Consider the following 21,419-nt stretch of genomic DNA (forward strand, 5'->3'; position numbering starts at 1 on the left):
ACAGGTGTGGGGTCCCTTTCACTTTTATTTTGAAAAAAAGATATTTTATTCATTTCTGTGCATTTCAGACATAAAGAGATTAAATCCTTCCTAACTTAAAATACTTAGTGGTGTCTCTCCTTAGGGATTCGGTTTTCTTTTCAATTTCTCAACTAAATTATTCACAGGATCTTAAAGCATATTTACAACTTTTGCTGAAAAGGATTCACAACTGTGTTTATTTGGCACATATCCACGTACAAGTCAAAGGAAGGAAAAATTCTTTAAGGATTATGAACTTCCTGGCTTTAAAAAGACTCAACAGCTGTCAGTGGATCCTCTAGTTACTCATAAACATCCCCTTGGAAACCTACTATCCTTCCAAGGGCTATTTTGGAATTTTAGACCTCTTTTGTAAGATAAATCACAGGTACTCATACTTGGTAGGATGTAATAGTTTTAGTTTGTTTATGAAAGGAAGGTGAAATATTATATACTTTTGACCATTAACCCCCTAGAGAAGAATACATATTCTGTTACACATGCTTTGAAGTTGGAATAAGGAAATATCAACAATCGGAATTTATTGCTTTTAAAATTATGAAACTTTTTTCTTTCTTTTTCTTTTTTTCTTTTTTTTGTAGCAAAAATAAAATTATTGCTCTATAGGTGAATCTTTAACTTCCATGGGCTCCCGATTCCTCTGTCAAGAACCACACATGTGTTTCTATATCCTTTAGTCTTCTTATGGCTCTTATTTCACCATATCAAAATTCTCTTTAATTGTCTTCTACCCAAATACCATTTAATTTTTCTGTCTCCAAATGTGTTAATCCATCTTTATTTAAAAGTATGCCATAATTACTAATAGTCCTTTATATTTGAAAGGAAAGCTCCATTCATCTTCTATTTCTCCCTTTAAAAGTACATGCTTTTTTTTTTCTTTCTTTCTTTTAAATAGCAAGTTCCTCTTTGGTTACTGTTTTCTATAGAATCATCCACTTCCTACTGGGCTGAATCTGTGACTTTAAAAAATCTGGTCTTCCCAGGAGAGTGAAAAGAGCAAATGGTTTCAATGTGTTTTATAGAACAAAGGAAAAAAAAAAAAGCTGCAGATTTAACTTCCAATATTTTTTTTCAGTGAAAAACAAATAGAAATAGGAAAAGGGAACATTTTTAAGAGGTGAGAACAATGAAATGAAAGCACAGACAGAAGGGTATTTGAGAGAGTGGTTAATTATAACTTTGGCTGGTGAGCAATTTTTGCTATAGAGCTCCAATTTACTTTTAGGTTTGAGTTTCCAAAATAGGGACTTCTGTAATAAGTGGCATCAACACCAAAGATATACATATATTGCCTTAAATGTGCTGTGCACATAACAACATCTGGTCATTTAAAATCTGATGACCCACGTAATGGCCTTATCTCCATTCAATCAAAGCCATCATCCACTTGGTGCCATTCATCTTCATATTCTCCTAATCTATTCCATTTATGATGACCACAGGCATAGATTATTTGTTGTTGTATTTCAAAATATTACTGTCTAATGTCTCATCTGTAAGCATCATCATTACCGTTGACATCTTTCTCTGGTTTTAAAGTGAGCCAAAAGATTTATTTGTTTCATCACTACGTTCGAAACACCCTACTAGCAATAAAGATGCAGAGGCATGGGCTTTCTGAGTGTGCGTGCATGCATGCATCATACTTTTTGGCATATTTACTGGAACAATGAATAATAATTTCAAATTTCAGCTAGAAAAATATGAACATATTTTCTCTCATACTTAATTTGAATAAAAAACTTTTTGAAAAACAAATGAGAACATGCTCATGAATTTCTGGTCTAACCCCCTTTATAGATTTGACCTTTGATTTGTTAGCCTGCAGGTATATTTAAGATTTAATCATCACTTCAATCATTCTATCACGTGCTTGGTACTTGGAAGACAGGGAAAGATCCTCCATGCTGCATAAAGTTAGAGACTTTGAAGGGAACTTGAAGTGAGAACAAACAATAATCTGTCAATAAGGCAAATAGAGGAGGGTGCAGAGGCCAGAGACCAAGACCCAGTGCTTCTGTAAGTGAAAACTGTAATGTTTGTCAAATATTTAATAGTTCAAACTTATTTTTGCCTTTGTGTCATATTTTTACCTCCATTGTATGGGTAGTGGGCTCTAGAGATGGGATAACAGAGCAGAGAAAGATAAAATGGGATTGAGGCAAAAAGAAAAGAAAACCATAAGAAATCAAGGCAAGGCTTGCTTGAGGGGAATGGTAAGCAGTTTGTGTGGCAGGATCACGGTATCCTAAAGTGCATTGATTAGTGGTAGGTGAGCACAGGAAGGTAGATTGGAAAAGCTCTGGGTGTTCTGTAGCTCACATTGCATTCTAAAGGCCTGAGTTTTCCAGACTCAAATGTCAGGGGATCCACAAAGTCACAGCTTAAACACAATGCATCTCCTTAAAGTATCAATTTGTGGATAAGGGAATAAAATTGAGTTACTGGTAAAATATCTAAATTCTTCTAAAACTACAGTGTGTCTACTAAGGGGTATAATGCAAATTTCACATCACTTTAAAAAATGAAACACAAAACCTACAGAGAACTGTGCTTCAGGCTGTACACACAGACTCCGTGGGCTACAAGTACTTCATGTTCCTCATTATTCCTCTATGAAAAGAGCACTGAGCAGCAATGCCAGAAGCAAAGGAGAATCCTGGAAGAGTTTTCATCAGAAGAGTGACATGATAGCATGGGTAGGAGACAATGGTGCAGAGACTGTGAGGCTACTGCTCAGAAGGAATGAGGAGTGGGGGTGGCCTGTAGAGACTCCACAGGCTGAACTGAGATGATTGGAGGTGCAGTGCAGGAAGGAATTAAGACTACTTTGAGCTTCCTGGCCTGTGCCACCTTACCAAGAAAGCAAGTCTTACTTTAAGGACTGTAGGTGATCTTTAAAGTACACCACTGAGAGACTAGCAACTGGCCATAGTGTCTCATGATTGTGCAGATGATGCGATATTAAAGAAGAGAAAAGTGAGGGCAGATATGGGGAAGAAGCATGCTTAAGTTGGGAGACTATCCCTGATTTCATTTAAAACATCTTAACGCACTGAAATTTTGCCTCATGTTTTTTACCAACCATATGCCGTGGAACTATAATTGAACATTTATCAGATACGAAAGCAGATGTGCCTTAAATATTAACTATAACATTAAAGTCCACTTACTACATTGATGGGACTATATTATTTCCATAAACTGGATATTTAACCCAAGTGCTTCTTAAATTTTAAGGTTTTTTTTTTAAATGACTTAATTTACATATAAAATTGTACATATTTACAGGGTACTTTGTGATGTTTCAATTCATGTATATTTTATGTAATGTTCACATTAAATTAAGTATTTATCTGTCTCCTCATTTATCATTTCTTTGTGGTAAAAACATTCAAAATCCTCTCATCTATCTTTTTTGAAAGACACAGTACATTAGCATTATCTATGGTCACCTTCCACATTTTAGTCAGCTTTTTTGCCACTGTGACCAAAAGACCTGACAAGAACAATTTTAAAGGAGCAAAAGTTTATTTGGCACTCATGGTTTCAGAGGTCTCTCAGTCCATAGATAGCTGACTCTATTGCCCTGGGCCCAAAGTAAGGCGGAACATCATGGTAGGAGGGTGTGGAGGAGGAAAGCAGCTCAGAACCTGGACTCGTGCAACACCAGTTCTTCTATGTTCCTATAGCTTGGTACCCACTGACCAACCTTTCCCCCATTCTCTTTCCCTTTTAAAATTTGTAAAAATATTACATGGTAATAAAGGAGGTGACCACTGAATACTAGTAAAACTACTCTCTCTCTCTTTTTTTTTTTTTTGGTACTGGGGATTGAACTCAGGCTCACTTGATCACTGAGCCATATCCCAACCCCACATTTTTATTTGTTTTATTTAGAGACAGGGTCTCCCTGAGTTGCTTAGTGCCTCGCCATTGTTGAGTCTGGCTTTGAACTCGAAATCCTCCTATCTTAGCCTCCAGAGCTGCTGGAATTACAGGTGTGTGCCAGCGTGCCCGGCTTTGACAGAACTCTTTTGGAAAACAATTTGTTAATACTCATTTATCTGAACTGTTAACAACTATTTATATGCTCTAATACAACAGTTTTACTTCTAGAAAGCTTTTATTATAAGGGTATTTCTGAAATGTGGATGGAGATTCATACATGCATCTGAAAAAAAATGCAAACACCACCTAAAATGTTAAACTTGTAGTTCTATAAACACAGTATATGCAAAACAGGAACATTCACACAAAATGGTTACGTGGTACAATTGTAGGTGATAATATTTTAAAATCTTATTTTAGATCTCAGATACATAGACTGGGCTTACCATAATCTTTGGCTCATGACACATCATCTGGGCTGGATCTCTTTTGTTCATATTAAACTGTATTAAGCTATGTTAGATTTGATTATTTAATGCATAGTAAATGCAGTACACCAAACACATAGCCAAGAACCAGGACATTACAAATAGCTCATGTCCTTAAAGGAGGAGATAGAGGAGAACTGTCATCCCAATAAAGAATATATCACCTTTGTGGATTCCAATATTTATTTTAGAGACAATATAGTATAATGGGGGAAGATCTACCATATCAGTTTTCTTCTCTGTATTTTTCTAATTTAAAAATAATTGTATATTCAAATAAAATGATTTGTTTTCTAATTGCCATAGACTGCATCCACCACATCAAATTAGCAAATATATATTATTTAACTTACCCTGAATACTAAAGTTAAAGTCAGAGATAATATGAAGAGATGTGCTACTTGCTACCAATTGGTATAAACTGGTATGAGACACAGATCAATGTGTGCCCATGTAAGTGAGTGTGTTCTCCCTGTAAAAGTCCACAATATGACCAATGTGGTTCTGCAACCTGTACAATCAGAAAAATGAGAAATTATACCCCATTTGATTCAAATGTACTAATTGTCAAGATTTTTGTACTGTCATGTGTAACCAATAAAAAATAAATAAAAAGAAAAAAAATCTACGATATGTTTGATAGGTTTGAAATGTTAAAATATGTGTAATTTTTTTTAAGGATTTGACCATGACTTTGTCTCACTTTGCTAATATGAGTTACATTGGAGAAACAGATGCTGACAAGCCACTGCAGAAGCAACACTAGTTAGTTGCCTCTGTGGAGCTCACATGCCATGATGCTGAGCTTGGAGGGACTAAGGATGGAATTAGAACTGGGACCACACTCTTTGCTGGTTTCTTTTCACTAGATTATATTGCCCCTGAAAGAAACATGGGAATCCTTACATGCAATTTGTTTTATATTAGAAAAGACAGCTCCCTGCCTCTACCCCTATGAAAACAGTTCTTTGAAAGCATAATAGAAAGGAGTCAGTAGAAAAATATGATTTGATATGTAAATACTCACCTTACATACAACCTTTCACAAACACCTTCAAATAATTAAGGAAATCCTCTGAATGTGTGTCATGAGCATCTTTAAACAAAAACTGAATGTCAGCACTTTGGTAAAATTTATGTATGCAGTGTAAGGAAACTTCATGGTATATCTGGATTCCTAGTCCCATGGGCCCCTGGTTGCTTTGTCTAATAAAGTTGGAAGGTTCAATGTGTTTTTCTTGAAAGAAGGTTTAATGTTATCATAATCTGTGAGGCAAAGATAGATTTGCTTCATACTTGTTTTATAAAATTACATGACCAAATTAATAGGAATACTAGCTTTTCTTTCAGTAATAAATCTGAAAGAATTTTAATAATTTCAAAGACTGTCCTCAATTTTGTGGCATTTTCTTTCTAGTCACTTTTCATGGAAAAGACTCTCACAATTTAGGGAAATAATTCGATTATAAACATGAGTATTCAAATTGAACTTGGACTCATTGCTACCTTGAATATTACCAGTGATCACAACCAATCAGTTTAGGTTAATAGTTGAGAAGTATAAAAAATTAAGATAGCCACAGGATGTATTGTACTGCTAGTATATGTTTGAATATTTAATAAGATACTGTTCAAAATTACAGTGAAACATTAGCTATGTACCAGGAATATTTAGGGCAAATTGGGATGTATAGATATCCTAACAGTATCAAACCCTAGTTATTTCCCAAGTACATAAATTAGTATGTCTTTTTACCAGGTTTCACCAGCTTCTAAGTTTGGGGTGAAACATATACATCTTTCTAGTTAAAGTAATAATAACAATAATAATAATAATAACAAAAAAATCCTCAATTTTCTTTCTTTATAGTCTGGGGTGAGTATATGCTTAAATCTGTTTATTCTAGTTATTAGATTAATTGAATTATGGGAAACAAAGACTGCATACTTGATTTCAAGTTGTTGTTCTTCATCAGCCTTCTCCCTTTTTCTGAATTTAATACTTTGAAATTGTTTTCAGTGCCCTTATAAAACAAGGGCAGTTGGTCAATAATTTATTCATTCATCAGGGCAATGCTGCTGAAGACCCCCTGTGAGCCAGGGCATATGCCAGACTCTCCTGGTGATATAAAAATAATTAGAGGTGGTCACAGCTATTAAGAAAGATGACAATCTATTAAGAAGGAAAAAGAAAAGGTAAATATACAAATGGCTATCACTCAGGGCATAATCTAAAAATTAGGAACTACTTAGAATGTGGTATAGGAGTTCAGTGGTAGGAAAGGTGGCGTTATGTTTTGGAGGACATTGTGGAGCAATTTTGAGGGAGTGATGATTGGATCCATTTTTGATTGATGGTAGAGATTGTCAAAAGGGGCTCCAAGGGCAAAAGAAGCCCATAAGCAAAGGCATAAGAAGAGGAAAGCACACAGTTTGCTCTCTGTGTTACAGAGCTGTAGCGTCAGACCTCAAGATGTGTACAGGTAGGGTAGGAACCAGTGCAAAGAACATCAAAATCAGGCAGAGGAATTTTGAGCTAATACAAGCCACTGAGTCATACAAAATGATAAACCAGATAATGATTTAATGAGAAGTATACTGGGGAAGGTTTTTTGATCTTGTTTTGTTTTGGTTTTGGTTTGGCATTGGTTTAGAAGATGACTATAGAGACTAGGAACTGGCCACAGGAGACCAAAAACCTACCTAGAAGTAGAGCGATGTTCAGGACAAAACAGAGACGGTGGGGAATGGGAAGGAGAAATGTGTCATAGAGATCCTAGCAATCAATACAAGCTCCAATATATGATGACTCATATCATGGCTCAGTCTCCATGATGAAGAATAAAAGCTGATCTAATTGAGAAAATGGTGGTGCCATTAACAGGCATCCCCAGGAACCAACTCCACACTGACAAAACACCTTGTTATCTTCAGTGTTCAAGTAATAAAAATATTTTCACCTCCATCTAGATTTGTTTCCAGTCAGGAAATCCTCCCCAAAGAATGACACTTAAGGTGATTTTTAATGGATGGTTTTGTTACCCTGGTAAGTAGTTAAACATTGTTTTAGATATTTCATTAATAATTGTAAAATTATTTTCCTACAAGTGGGAAAAAAGAAACTGGTGAAATGCAAAGTATTCAGTGAACTAAAAAAAATTGTGGCTCTCATACCCTTTCACACTTTATGCACTATTATCTCTTTTCTCTACTGTGACCCACAATGTGTAGATAATGCATAGTCTCTGGATCAATTATCCAAACCTGTTCCTTTCATGGCTGATTTTAAGCTCTTTCATAAGGTGACCTCTCTGAGTGTCAGAAGTCGTAAGTCAAAATTGACTAGCTGCAAAGGCCCTCAGCTCCCTGTTTTAGTGTTTCACACATATGCTGAATGACCCCTTGGTGAGGATATTACAAAGGAGGTACCAGGGTGGATTAGAGAGCATGTCAAATTTATACCAGGTATGAGATTCTATGATTTCCTACAATGAAGGTTATTAAAGACCAATTTTTATGGAGATCATTAACTTTCTAGTTCATTACTTATTTCTCCCCATCTTTTACCACTTTCCTTAGAATTATTTAACTGAAACTAATAGTAGTACTAGTATTAAATCCCATGACTCAAAGAACAGATACCTGGTGGGAAAGGGAGAGGGCATTTGCTGTGACTGATGGTGGTCCCAGGTTTTTTTTTTTTTCAATTCCCTTATATAAAAAAGAGGAAAGGACTGAGCTGCTCAGAAGTTGTTTCATACAGAGAGCTGTGGTGATTCTCATTTATTCCTTCATCAAGAGACTAAATCCATCATCTATTCCACTCACAAGAAACAAAGATATGATAGAATGATAAAGAATGCAGGTCAATCTTCTGTTTCTAGAGACCAAAACAACAACAACAACAACAACAAAAACCCTGTAGCTTCACACATTCACACAGGAGAGATTTTTCTCTATGTTAACTTCATAAATCATGTAGTTCAAAAAATGTGGCTGGAATCTAGTTAAAACTTCATCCACTTGTTGTGTACACCTGCGTATATGTATATGTGCAATTCCAATCTTCTTGGTCCACAATTCTCTTAATTAATTCTACATAATTATGTAGGAGAGATTATATACTTAAATTCTCACAAATATTTTGCACGCATTTGGAAGGATCCAGTGCCCGGAAGTACATTTTGCAAAATGACACTTCTCAGCATAGCACAAGGGTTTACTTATTCTCTGCATGAGGATTGCCAAGAGGAAGCTAATTAATATGCTAAATGCTCACTTCTATTTATGAAACTGGCGCAAGTGTTTGGCTTTCATTTAACATGTACATGAAATTCTGACATATACTTGCCCTCTCCTTTCTACACTTAACACTGGTTCAAAATACTCTCAAAATACCTTTTGTTTCCATTTTTATGACAGTAGACACATAAAGGGTACTTAATTCAGGCTCTTGGAGATGTTACTTCAGCCTGATTTCAAGGGGTAAAGCATATCCAAGTAATGAAAATTTAGAGGCCCAGGAATGTTGCTTCAATTATTAGTTTGTCTTAGTAAACATGATGGTTTTTACTATTAAAATTGGACACTTATTGGCTTCTCACTTCTCCATCAGCACTGATTTCTGAGAGTTCCTGGCAAATGCTGCAGAAAATTCAGCTTCTTCCTTTTTCTCAGGCAGTGGCAAACACATCTTTATTAGGGGTTGGATGAAAGAGCTCTATATTTCTCAGAGCCTTTCCCTTTAAATTATTTCTGGTAGAGGTTGGATTTGAGGTCTGCCTCTGACTTGCTAAGGGCTATTTATGATTTATTTCAACCTTTAGCTGGCTCTAGGGGGAAAAAATGAACAAAGTTGAAAATAAAGAACAGGAGAATCTAATTCCCAGTGGTACCCCAGTGGCGGGGAGCCTCCTGACTCTTAGGATGGGTGCATTGTTTAAATTTTGATACTTTTATTTTTTCCCTCTCAAAAATAAAATTAAAATCATTCATCATTTTTAATTAGAGAACAAGTGCCATCATTTTTTAAAGAGAACAAATTTCAAGCTGTGAGTCTTTTAATGTAGACTGGTCCTCTGAGACTTTTCTGAAGCACTTGGTGGAGAAATTTGAAACCTAGTCAAATATTTTTCTTAGGAAAAGTGGTGATAGGTCATGGTGAGATATGTGTGTCATTAAAATTTCATTGAGGTCCCTAACACACCATAGTCACTATAACATTGACACATGGACTATAATATCTCCAAAGAAGCATTTGCTGTCCATCACAGCTCTGAAGGGAGCTGTTACAGTCTATCAATGTAATAATCTGCATGTTAAAAAGTCCCTAAATATGTATTTACAAGATAGTCAGATTTGCTTTGGTCTGCTGGGTCAATAATCCATGTGCTAAAAGTCCCTAAATATGTATTCACAAGATAGACAGATCAGCTTTGGTTCACTAAGTCAGTGATAAGTAGGTGTTTAAAAAGGCGCCTATGTAGTTGCATAGTTTGCATTTTAGCAGGTTCAGAATTGCGTTTATTAAAGAGCATGTTTATTATGGTAGTTCCAGGGGATGCCAGAAGCTATCTTTCACTCTGCTCTAGGATACTTTGCTCTATGATGTTTTTTTTTTAAAGTCAGACCAAAAATAAATAAATAAATAAATGAAATAAAAAAAAAACCATCGTAGCACTACAAACTGTATTAAAGTTATGAGGCAAGAAACGGAAACACAGAAATTTAGGCACAGCCCTTGGGGCCAGGGTAGATATGCTGTCTTTCCAAATTGTGTCTTACTCTATCTATGACCACTATCCAGGTCCGAGGCTCTTCTTCCTCTCATCTGACTGCCCGGCTTTCCTTCTGTCAAGCTCATCCCAGGAGCCAGAGAAGCACTCCATAGAGCCAGAATATGGCCTTGATCTGCTCTAGCCACCTCCCATCTCCTAGCAAAAGCCAAAGGCTCCCAGAGTAGACCCTTTCTCACAGATACACCTGTTCCCATTCTGGTTCTCTCTGTGCTGCTGGAGCACCCTACCTCTTTGCTGTTCTCTGAGCTCACCATCATTTCCTGCTGCAGGCTTTTATACTATCCCTTCCCTCTTTCTGAAAGCTCCTTCCACATGGCTCCATCTATTACTTTCCTCATGTCTCTCCTGATAGAAGACTTTCCCCACCACTGTGTGTAAGACAGAAACCTCCTGTCCTGCCACCAAACCTCCCCTTTCTGATACCCATGCTTGTTGATCTCCATTAGCAATTGTCACTCTCTAAAACAATACTTCTTTATTTACTTATTCATTGTCCATTCTCCTTCCTCTAGAAGTTTAGCTACACTAGGGCAGGAACTGCATAAATCTATTCTTTGATAGGTTCCTGGTACCTTTTAAGTGCTCGTTCAATACTTATGATACAAATGAATAAAAGTAGATGAAAAAAAAACTAGTCTTTTTTAAATTTCCTTAATTGCCAGGATGATGTTTATTCGTGTTTAGGTGAAGGAAGAATACAAATCTCTGCTTGACCACCACAATTCAGTCTCTTGTAATGTTCTTTAAGTGGCACAAAACTGGTATTCCCTGAAGATGCTCATCCATTCTACCTCTAGAGCTGCAGGGTTATGGTAAAGCTCCCAGAGGAGCTGGTCCCAGAAATGCTCCATCAGTCTGCTTCTTTGTGTAATAGTGATGTGCCCAACATAAGGACAGGATCAGCAGTTTGTGATCAGTCCAATTAAAATAGTATCCTTAACAGACTCTGGTAATGATAGTGGACTGACGAGATTTTATAATCTGTCACAATCGTGGGGGATAGCATGTGTCACTCTATGGGTGTGTCATTAACGATAACAAACTGAAGAGGACTGGGTAGATTCCTCATTCTCTTACATTTGGTGAATTGTCCCGGGGGTATCCTTTCTGTCTCTACCCACTCCTTTAACCTGCCTGGTGTTCTCATAATGCATCCTTTCTCATGATTGAAGACTGTCATAGCAAATCCTTCCTTATTTAAATTTCACAGGAACATTCATTATTTCAATCACTTAGAAAGGTGCCTTTGGCAACAAGAATCACAGCTGACAGCAAATTAATGACTATAATGCTGTGATTAGTTGAATTACAGGCTACAGTGAGCCTGTCTGAGCACTCATCACTGGCATCTTCCTAATGGGAGACTCTACTTAGGATTGATAGTGGTCACAAAGGAGGATGTGGTTCAGCTACAATAAGCTTCATAGAGTTGAAGAAAATCTGTCTGCATTGTACTTCTATGACATGATGATTAACTAAATGCATTTTTCTTGTTAACCTGCTTATCTTAAAGAAGTCTTTCTCCTATGCCCTCCCCTAGAACAGGAACGTATTTTGAAGGAACTTCAAGGCACAAACTCAATGAAAAGTTTAAGTTATCTTGATAATTCCAGGCCCTAAACCCGAAGTTTTCATTAATTGAAGGAAAAAAGACTTTACTCTCGAATTATTTGGAGAAGTAACTTAATTTCATGATTAATTTTTGCATGCATGTAGACAAAACTTAATGGATACTTCAATGTATGCCAGTACTTGAGGACATTTATAAAATAAAATTTTTCAACCTAATGATGATGAGGAAAAAAAATTAACATCATCACTGACAATAAAACCACATACTCAGATGTTAGGTGTCATTGCACATCCTGCCGAATCTGGCTGTAAAGAAATGATGATTTCTGTAACTGCTAGCAATGGCTTTTGCAGGAGGAAGATTTCAAATAAACGAGTATTTGCTTTAGGCGAGCTTCACTGAATTGGCCTTATTTGATTTCAGGTTCTCCTAAGAGAAAAGATTTCAGGATTTCCTGGTTGTAAAATGGAAAAGAACACTTTGCTGAACTTGTATGACATCATCTGAAGCATCCAAAGGGCAGATAATCTTGGGTTCTCTGCCTATTTACCAAAGCTTCTTTACCTCCTCAATCTATTTTATTTCCAAATGTCAGAGTAGTCTGAAACCTTTCAAAGATTTATAGACTGCAGAAGCAGAGGAAATATTAGGATAAATCCTTTAACTTTTGTGAAAGCTCTGAAAATAATTAGGACCTTTTGAAGTGTTATGTGTTTCAGTACAGGTTCTCTACCACTATAACATGAGAAGGCCAAACAATTTAACAACAAAGGGCAGCAGGCCATTTCTATATCTAAAATACTTATGGAAATGCTGTTTAGAGTACTTACCTAAGTCACAAATAAAGAGAATATGGAATGTGTGAAAGATGATGTAACTAATATAATAAAATTTACTTTATTGATTAAAAACAGAACACTCGTGAATGAATTAAAAATAGTAATCACAATTTTGGCTTTAAATATAATTATCTTTCCAAACTCTACTTAGAAATCTACTTATATTACAGAAAGAAGAAAAAATATAGCTGCTATAAAATTGCATATAAAAGGCAACAAAATATAGACAAGTTATTTTCAAGCTTATACTATAAAAATATTTTCCCATGTACTTAAAATGGAAACAAATAGCTAAAACAAATACTGTTAAAAAGATCCTACCCTAGATATATAATAGGCAAGATATTTCTTACAGTAATACATTCGTTTTTTTATTATGCAAAAACCTTCAGCCATAACTTCATGAAGAAACGTGAAGTGGTCTGAAAATGATCTCACCTCATATTCAAAGTCCTCTGTTCTGTCTGCATCAGCAGGCAAGCTGGAAAGATACTCGTTGTCCTCATAAAATTCATGGTCCATTGGATGAAGAGAATGGCAGCTATGGGGAATGCAACAATATGGTAGAAGTGGATCAAAAGGATTGTTTTCAAGATTAAAACTGGTTTTAGATTTCACTTTAGTTTTCTCTGCTTTGGAATAAGAACTGTAGCTATCTAAGTGAGCCAACCTTCAAACAGACTACAGCTCAGAAAAAGCAATTGCTTTTCTCTCTCATCTCCATGAAGTCCATCGATTTGCTATTTCTAAGAGAACACTAACAGAAGGGCCCAGGTTGCAATGGCATTCTGTGAAGGGACCAATGGAAAATATTCCAGGGTACATGATGCTTCAAGTGATACTTTGATGTGACCTGTTCACATGGGTGTGTGGCATTTGACACTGCAATCTATCCAAAAGGGTATATTTTGGAGCAAAGTGCTACCAGTTTCAAAATATACAGCCCCAAACAGTTTTTCGAAAGCCATTTTCAAAAGTTCATATTTTTCAGAGTATAGAATATACTCCATTACCCTCATTCCTTAAGACATCCCTCCTCCTTTGCCCTCATAGCCCACATTTTTCTGTCTTTGATAAAGGGTGCATGCTCAAATAGTAAAGAGTACTCATTGGTCTTAATTCACTGGAAGCTCCTATACGCCACAGTTTTCAAAATCCTTTTGTAACATTTCCAGTGACAGAGAAAATAGATTAGGTAAAGCAAATGTGGGAACCTGGGCATTACTTTTTTGTGTATCCTTCAAGTTTGGAAAATATTTAAAATAATTTGTAGAAGTGATCTTTGAGTTGCTATATGTTCTGATATAGATACTATACATTTCAGTAAATGAGAGTTAAGCATACTTTACTAGGAAAGGGTATAAAGCCATCTCTATTTCTAAAAGTCATTGAAAAATTCTTGTCATATTGAAACATTGGTTGCAGGTATGACCTCTAAATCTTTTCATTGTGGACATTTTTGAAAAACTGAGTTAGTAATATAAATTAGTTCCCTTTTTGCTGGCTGAAAGGTGAGAGAGATGCATCCTGATACCTTCCTAGGGTTACTATAAATACTCTATCACCATCTTTTTACTATCTCTGTGGCTATTGGTTCCATATAAGGTTAAGCAAAAAATGGCAAAAGCATCACTATGCAGCATTCTGCTCCAAGTCTGCTGGTCTGCCAGATAGAGCCTCCTTGCTTGGATCTAGACTGACTCTGAAAAGTCTCATAGAGCTGGGAGAAGGTCAGAGCTCACTGTTTGGGAGCATTTGGTGTGTTTTCCTGGTCTTTCGGTTAGTAAGAGTGGAACTCTATCATGAGGAACACCTTATTCATTCCGTAAGCGTTTATTGAGTGTCTACCAGATGCCAGGCACTATGCTAAGTGCTGGAAATACGTTGGTGCACAAAATCCAATTTTCTCCCAATTAATTGTGTAAAGTAGCACAATAGCAATTTCAGAGCAATGATTAAAAGGAAGATATGGAAACAGTGCAAGCACATGATGAAGATGAACCTACTGCATTCCTAGGAAGTTTGCTGGAAGAGGTTGCCTGTAAGCTAAGAGCTACAAGATTTAGGAAAAGCAGCGCAGTACAAGGGTCAAGGGAGTGGGATCAGTGGTCAGACCTCTTAGTCTTACTTAGAAAACTGGCCCTGTTTTTTCCTTCCTGTGTGGTCTTGGCCACATTACTTAACCTCTGTTTTCTCATCTGTGACATAGGGATGGTAGTAATAGAATGTGCTTCCTTATCAGGTTGTTGTGAGGTCTAAATGAGGCAATAAATATAAAATACTTGCAATATTACCTAAAATGTGTTCAGTTGGCTAATAAAAGTTAAATATTATTATTCATTTAAGAAAGTATTTATTGTGTCAAAAGCTGCACTAATGAATATTATATATTTGTTTGCTTGTTTATCATTCATCTCCTCCTCTAGAATATAAACTCCAGGAGGTAGGGGCTTTATTCTTCTTCATAGTTTTATACCTAGTACCTAGTGCCCATGTATGACACAAAGGACTATGTATCATGTAGTTACATGGAGAGCATGCAAACAGAGCCATGGCCCTCCTGAAGTTGAAGTTTCAAGGAGTAGTTTCTAAAGCCTGGCTGCACATTAGAAATGCCCAGGTAGATTATTTTTTTTTTTTCGGGGGATGAATACTGGGGATTGATCTCAGAGCCACTAAACTACTGAACCACATCCCCAGTCCTATTTTGTATTTTATTTAGAGATGGGGTCTCACTGAATTGCTTAGTGCCTTGCTATTGCTGAGGCTGGCTTTGAACTAGCTATCCTCCTGTCTCAGCCTCCCAAGCCGCTGGGATCATAGGCATGCGCCACTGTGCCTGGCTGCCTAGGTAGATTTTTGAAAATTTTTGTTGCCTTGACTCCACTCTAAAAATTCTTATGTAATTAGCCTGTGGTGGGATAAGGCATTGATAGAGCTTCTCAAAGTTCCCACATGATTCAAATGCACACCCGTGACCCACTGAAACAGCTTATAGAAGACACTAAAGGGCAGAGACGTGGCAAGATCAGTTTTGTTGACTAAGTAGAGAATGGATTAGAGAAGGCAATAAAAATGAAGTCTAAAGAGGAGACTGCTGTTATAAATCAAACTCTTGTTAATCTTTGAATATTTGCTTAAAAGCTCAAAGAACAAAATGTATAGGTCAAAATGCACTTCCAAAGATATACATGTAAGAGTATTTGAATTAAAATCTAACTGCCTTAAAACAAGGTAAAAATAGAAAGGAAATTTTTCTTTAATCACTCCATATTTCCTAGCACTCTACTTACTGTGTGACAGCCAGGACCCTTTGTTTACATCTCAATATATTGGGTAATTGGTTTCTTTAGAGAATTGCACTTTAATTAAATTAGTTTTCTAGATTCTCTTTTAAGAGAAAAGCAAGGGAGAGAGAGAGAGAAGCAACCCACAGAGGAGAGTATAGTGCCAACATGTCACTTCCACCTGAGTCTTAATAAGCTTTTTGGCAGCTTTGGTGAGAAAAGCTATTTCCCTGACTCATGAGTAGAGAGAGGCTTTTGAGGGCTGGAAGTATATAGATGAGCTAATCAGAGCCAGACCTTTTTTTTTTTTTTATTGTATCTCAGCAAGTTTGATTGCAGAGGAGAAGCAACTGGGTGGGTCAGGAGGGTAGCTAGCAGGGACAATTAAGGACTTGCCAGAGGCAGGCACAGTGGAGAGATTTTCCAAGCAGAGCTGGGAGCCTGCTTCCATAGTTGACAGCTTGCTGAGGGGACCAATTCTTTCCAATACCTGCTTTCAATGGCAAACAACAACAAATAGGTCATGGAGACAAACGACAGAGAAATACCTGTCTGATAGCAGAAAAGGACAGATGTCTGGCACTGGAGGGGTAGGTGGCCGAAGCTTGGCCAGGGCCATGATGTGTTCAAAGGTGATGTCAGTCTGGGTGCTGGCATTCATGAGCTGCACTTCGGGGACCGTTCCATAGGTGGGTCTATTGAGAGGAGTTCTCCTTAACACCTGCACCACGATGGGCTCCTTGGCGTTTCGAAAAGCTTCCACTGCCTCTTCATGGGTGGCCTTTGAGAGATCCTTCCCATTGACCTAGGAGGATATAAGGACAGTGTTCATCTTGGAGGAAAGAATGAGGGGGCATCATGACAGATTAGTAGACAGTGGAGAGGGGAGATTTCAGCCAGCTCTGATAGGAATTGTTAAAGGAATATTTAATCAGACATTTATCAAACTCTTTCCCAACAGGAGGAAGTGAAGATCAGTTTTGTAACTTTATGAAGTATCTGGAATTGATTAATAAAATATCATCACAATTATTAGTAAGGATTTACAAATTTAAATAACACATCAGTATCAGAAGGTGTTCCCAAAACCTCAAGATAGGTAGAAATTAAATATATCCTTTGTAAAAAATGATCAACAAATCGCCTGGTGATATTTTCAGCGTTTAATCAAAGTCTTACTTGTCTGAAATCTGGTTTTTGAGAATATTATCGAATTTCCTTCATATTCATCTTTTTAGCCAAGACTAGGTTGTTGCTCACGTGAATTCTATCATAAATCTTCACTATTCTGAGTGTGGCCAGCATCTTCAGAATCACTGAAGAGATTTTTACACCTATAGAATCCCTGGACCTAACTGAGACCTACTGAGTCAGGATTGGCATTTTAATAAGACCACAGCTGATTTCTAGCACGTGAAAGAAGTGCTGCTCTGAACACCTCTGAAGCAATTCACTTGGCATCCCTTTGCATCCTCACCTGTCTCAATTTATACTCAGTTATGACCGTTCAAGGTAGCCCTGGTCGTAACAGAGAAAGAGGTGAAGTTTGCATCTGTTCTTGGTCATGCCCTGCAGCAAGGCACAACCACTGGCATTTAAGAGAGAAAAAAAATTTCTTCTTTAGGTGTGACTCTCCCACAGCTGCCTACTGAGGGCCAGGGATATTTCCCAGCCTTGGTAGCACACAAAACATCTGCACACTTTCCTTAGCCCTTTCTCAGGGGCAACACAGACTGCTTTGAAATAGCTGTCCATTTATTTTGCTAAAATAGGTCCTGAGAACACAGCTTCAGTGGAAGTTGTGTTTTATTAAAGGACTCTAGGATCCTGATATAGCTTCATGACTCCTATCCTAAATGAATTAATAATGTTGGCTTTTGCCAATGCAAAGAGAAATTTGGTGACCCAGTCCTGTGCCCAATACTCTGGGAATTAAAACATTTCTTGACAGATAACTAAGCCACCTCCTTGTTGGTAAAACACTGATATCTGTTAGGCAGTAGCAAACCCTTAGAGATCCCAGGGTGCCTAAAAAGAACAAAAGGAAATGTAGTGATTTGGATGTGAGGTGTCCCTCAAAAGCTCATGTATGAGACAACGCAAAAGGGTTCAGAGGAGAAATAATGGGATTGTGAGAGTCTTAACCTGATCAGTGAATTAATCCCTGATGGGATTAACGGAATGATGACTAGAGGTGTGCCTGGTGGAAGTGGTTCATTGGGGCCATGGCTATGAGGTATATATTCTGTATCTGGAGCTGGGGTCTCTCTTTCTGCTTCATGATCACTGTGATATGAGCTGCTCTCCTCTGCTACACTCTTCCGTTATGATGTTCTGCCTCACCTCAAGCCCTGAGGAATGGAGCCAACCTTCTCTGGACTATGACCTCTGAAACTGATCCCTCAAATAAACATTTCCTCTCCTACAGCTATGCTGGTCAAATCCTTTTTAGTCTTTGTGAAAAAGCTGACTAAAACAGGAAGTCAGTGAGATGAGATTGTAGAACAATTGCTGACATTCAGATGAACACATTCTCTCTTCCTGAATACACAAAGGGTAGGTATGCACTCAGAGCAAGAATGGGGCATTTGAGGGTAAATGACACAATGCCAGGTGGAAATGGGCATGTTATATAGAGACAGGCTTAATGACCTGCACGATCTAATTTACTCAATGGACCCTGAAAGAGTTAATGTGCCTTCAAAAAAGGAGCAATTAGGTTTCCATGGCACAAAATCAGTCCTAGTTCAGTCCCTGGATCACTAGTAAGAACCCGCACATAGAAATCCAAGTGGATGCCCAATAGTGTGCAAGCATTCACTAGTCTGTGCACTCCATTTCCGATTCTTTCCTCCATGGAATAAGCTTGAAAAATTGTCACTGAGTTTTCATCGACACCATCTTGTGATGTCTGTCTTGGGCACGTGGGATACAGCAACACAGGGTACCTACAAATACGGTTGTTCATTCTTGGAGGCAAGCCAGGTGCTCTGGGACAGGGCCAACACTGTCTCCCCTGAGGATGTGCAGTCAGCAAATCAGAAAAGAAAGCCCAGAATTGAGAGGCATAACCTAATATCTTGCCCCTCAGGTTTGAATGATATCAACCCTCTATTTCTCATTGTAGTCAGTGTTTATCAATTCCAGAAATCCTGAAGATGACAAAGTGGCATTTAAGACTGCTGAGTCTCTGCAGTAAGACAGACTTGTCCTCTTGTCTCCAGCCTTCAGCTTCATGATGTCCCTTCAGTTTAATGAAGACCCACTCTTGCAGTGTTCCATACCCTTCTCTCTCTGAAATAAACTCTCAGTCATTATCTACCAACTATGTAACATCTATTGGATCTATGTCAGTAGATAACCTTTTCCTACAACCTTGCATCAAGAACAACCTCTAAAAGTGGCAGAATGAACTAAAGGAATGCCTGCCATTTTGAAGTTACTTTAAGCATTATCTGAGGTTTAAAGGGAAAATTTGTGGCCAGGATTTCTCCCAATCACACCTTAGAGTCTATTAGTGGATAAAGGGTTTCAATATTTTGTAGACAATGCCATGAATCTATTTTTTTTTTCCTTAGAAGGCTGAGAACTTTGCCTATGTCAATCTAGTCTTGGTGTTCAGTACACTTATTTACTTTAGTGCTGTTCAAAGCAAGAACACGTTTTGCAAAAGTAAGTTTCCCACTGATAACGATTATTTATTTCGTATTCCTATGTGCCAAGTAAGATTATTTTTTGACAAATTCAGATTGAACAATAATTTCTGCAGAAACAAAAAAAATATGCAGGAAAAGTATTTTAGACTGAGAAATCATTAGTTTTTATTACAATGTTTTGTATTGGCAGACAATTGGCATCAAACTTAAGATCAATAGCTATCGATTCTATGACCTGTGTCCATTCATTTATGATGATGGCATTTATATGCAAATTTTATTCTTTGCTATGACAGTCAAATATAATCTTAAAAAAGAACAGGAAATGCAATCTCAAATATCTTCCTTCCCAATTGGGAAATGCTCTTTTCTTCCAGTTGCCATGCCGCTGACCTCTATTTTCATAAGCTATTTAATATCTCTCAAAGTAAAGAAGTCTATGACCTTTAAAGGCTCTGCTGCCCCACGTGATCTCTTAGAAAATGTAAGCACTGTTAATACTAAACACTCTTTTTTTCACTTCACTTGAAGTTCATCAACATAGTGTTAGCCTACAAAAAGGTCACCATTTTATAAATTATGCCTTTCACAACAGAAAAAAAAGTAGATTAATTGGGATTTGCTGGCAGTTGCTTTGCTTAGTTGTCTTCAGTTACAGCTAGAGAGAATAACAACACAGGAAGAATATCTAATGTTACAGGAAAATTCTGTAGTAAGTAAACAAATAAATGAGTGTTAAAACTTCATTTTTTCAAGTGGTTAGTTTCTAAACCAATAAGAATTTTGGATGTCATGGTGCCATACCTTTATCATTCTGTATCTTTAGCACTGTCTTTGCTCCCTGACACTCTTTTTCTTCTCTTTACCTCTTATTCCTTCTCTAAATATTGAACTTGGTTTTGTGTGAATGAGATTGGAGATGGAGAAGCCTTCTATTAAAGGTTTCCCACTTGGTAACTAAGGATGCATATCCAAGTTTCTTTTTCTCCTTCTTCATCATCTGATTCTTATTCCTTTTTATTATTATTTTAAAATTATTATTTTTGCTAGGTGAGTACAGAATTGATTTTCAGGAAGAAAAAAATAGAGGAAGAGAGTTGGGAGCAAAACTAGTGGAATGAGATGATTTAAAAAAAAGGAGTGTATTAAGGACTTTGATTTGAAGTTTTCAAGCAGGAGTTTCAAGTATAGCAGTTTAAGTATGCTACAAGGAAAGTTGTTTTTTCCCCCCACAAAACCTTGTTAAACAGAATGAGAGATAAGGTAGAGTGTCATGATAAACATGAATAGTATAATTGCATCTATTGCTACATCTGGAATTTTGATAACTGTAGCCCAAACTGATTTGGGCCGCAACTGAGCAGCTAGAGTGATACTAAAAAGATAGATGTGATTGCTATTTGATGAGAGGGCAGCAGTCCCAGAGAGGGAAAGCTGGACTCTGGGAAGGTGATTAAGTCACCTGATTCAGAATAAATCAGAAAGCAAACACATTATGCAACAACAAGGCATTAGAACTGGCAAAAGCAAAAATGAGAAAAGAGAGATGCTGATTATATTATAAATAGTGATATGTAGTTGTCCTCAGACAAACTAAATTTGGGTTGGATGCAAGTGGGGAGAGAGGTCTTAATTCTGTCCCCTTTGAAGCAGTCACAGGATAGACATTCAGATGAACCAGCAAGCACATGCAATGGGGCACTTAAAGAAAAAATGATCATAGGAAACCATAATCTGAAGTCTTCCACTTTCTGAGCATCTTATTTCTAAAAAGTTATTATTTTCCATGATATTGATGGTACGATCTTAAGTGGGTAGAGAAAAAAAAAATCACTTTTCAGC

The 21,419-nt window shown here is 37.1% G+C and overlaps 1 protein-coding gene across 2 annotated transcripts in view; it reads right to left on the minus strand.

Moving 5' to 3' along the window:
* The window catches only part of Pdzrn4 (PDZ domain containing ring finger 4), a 351,420-nt gene that overhangs the window by 50,162 nt on the left and 279,839 nt on the right, over nt 1-21,419 (minus strand). For both annotated transcript variants that reach the window (XM_005324834.4, XM_040280800.2), the window contains 2 exons: nt 16,470-16,726; nt 13,073-13,175 (listed from right to left, as the gene is read on the minus strand). In XM_005324834.4, the coding sequence (XP_005324891.2) occupies nt 13,073-13,175; nt 16,470-16,726 (360 nt within the window). The remainder of the gene's footprint in view (nt 1-13,072; nt 13,176-16,469; nt 16,727-21,419) is intronic.

Source organism: Ictidomys tridecemlineatus, chromosome 6 (assembly GCF_052094955.1).
Source record: "Ictidomys tridecemlineatus isolate mIctTri1 chromosome 6, mIctTri1.hap1, whole genome shotgun sequence".
Taxonomy (NCBI): Eukaryota; Metazoa; Chordata; class Mammalia; order Rodentia; family Sciuridae; genus Ictidomys; species Ictidomys tridecemlineatus.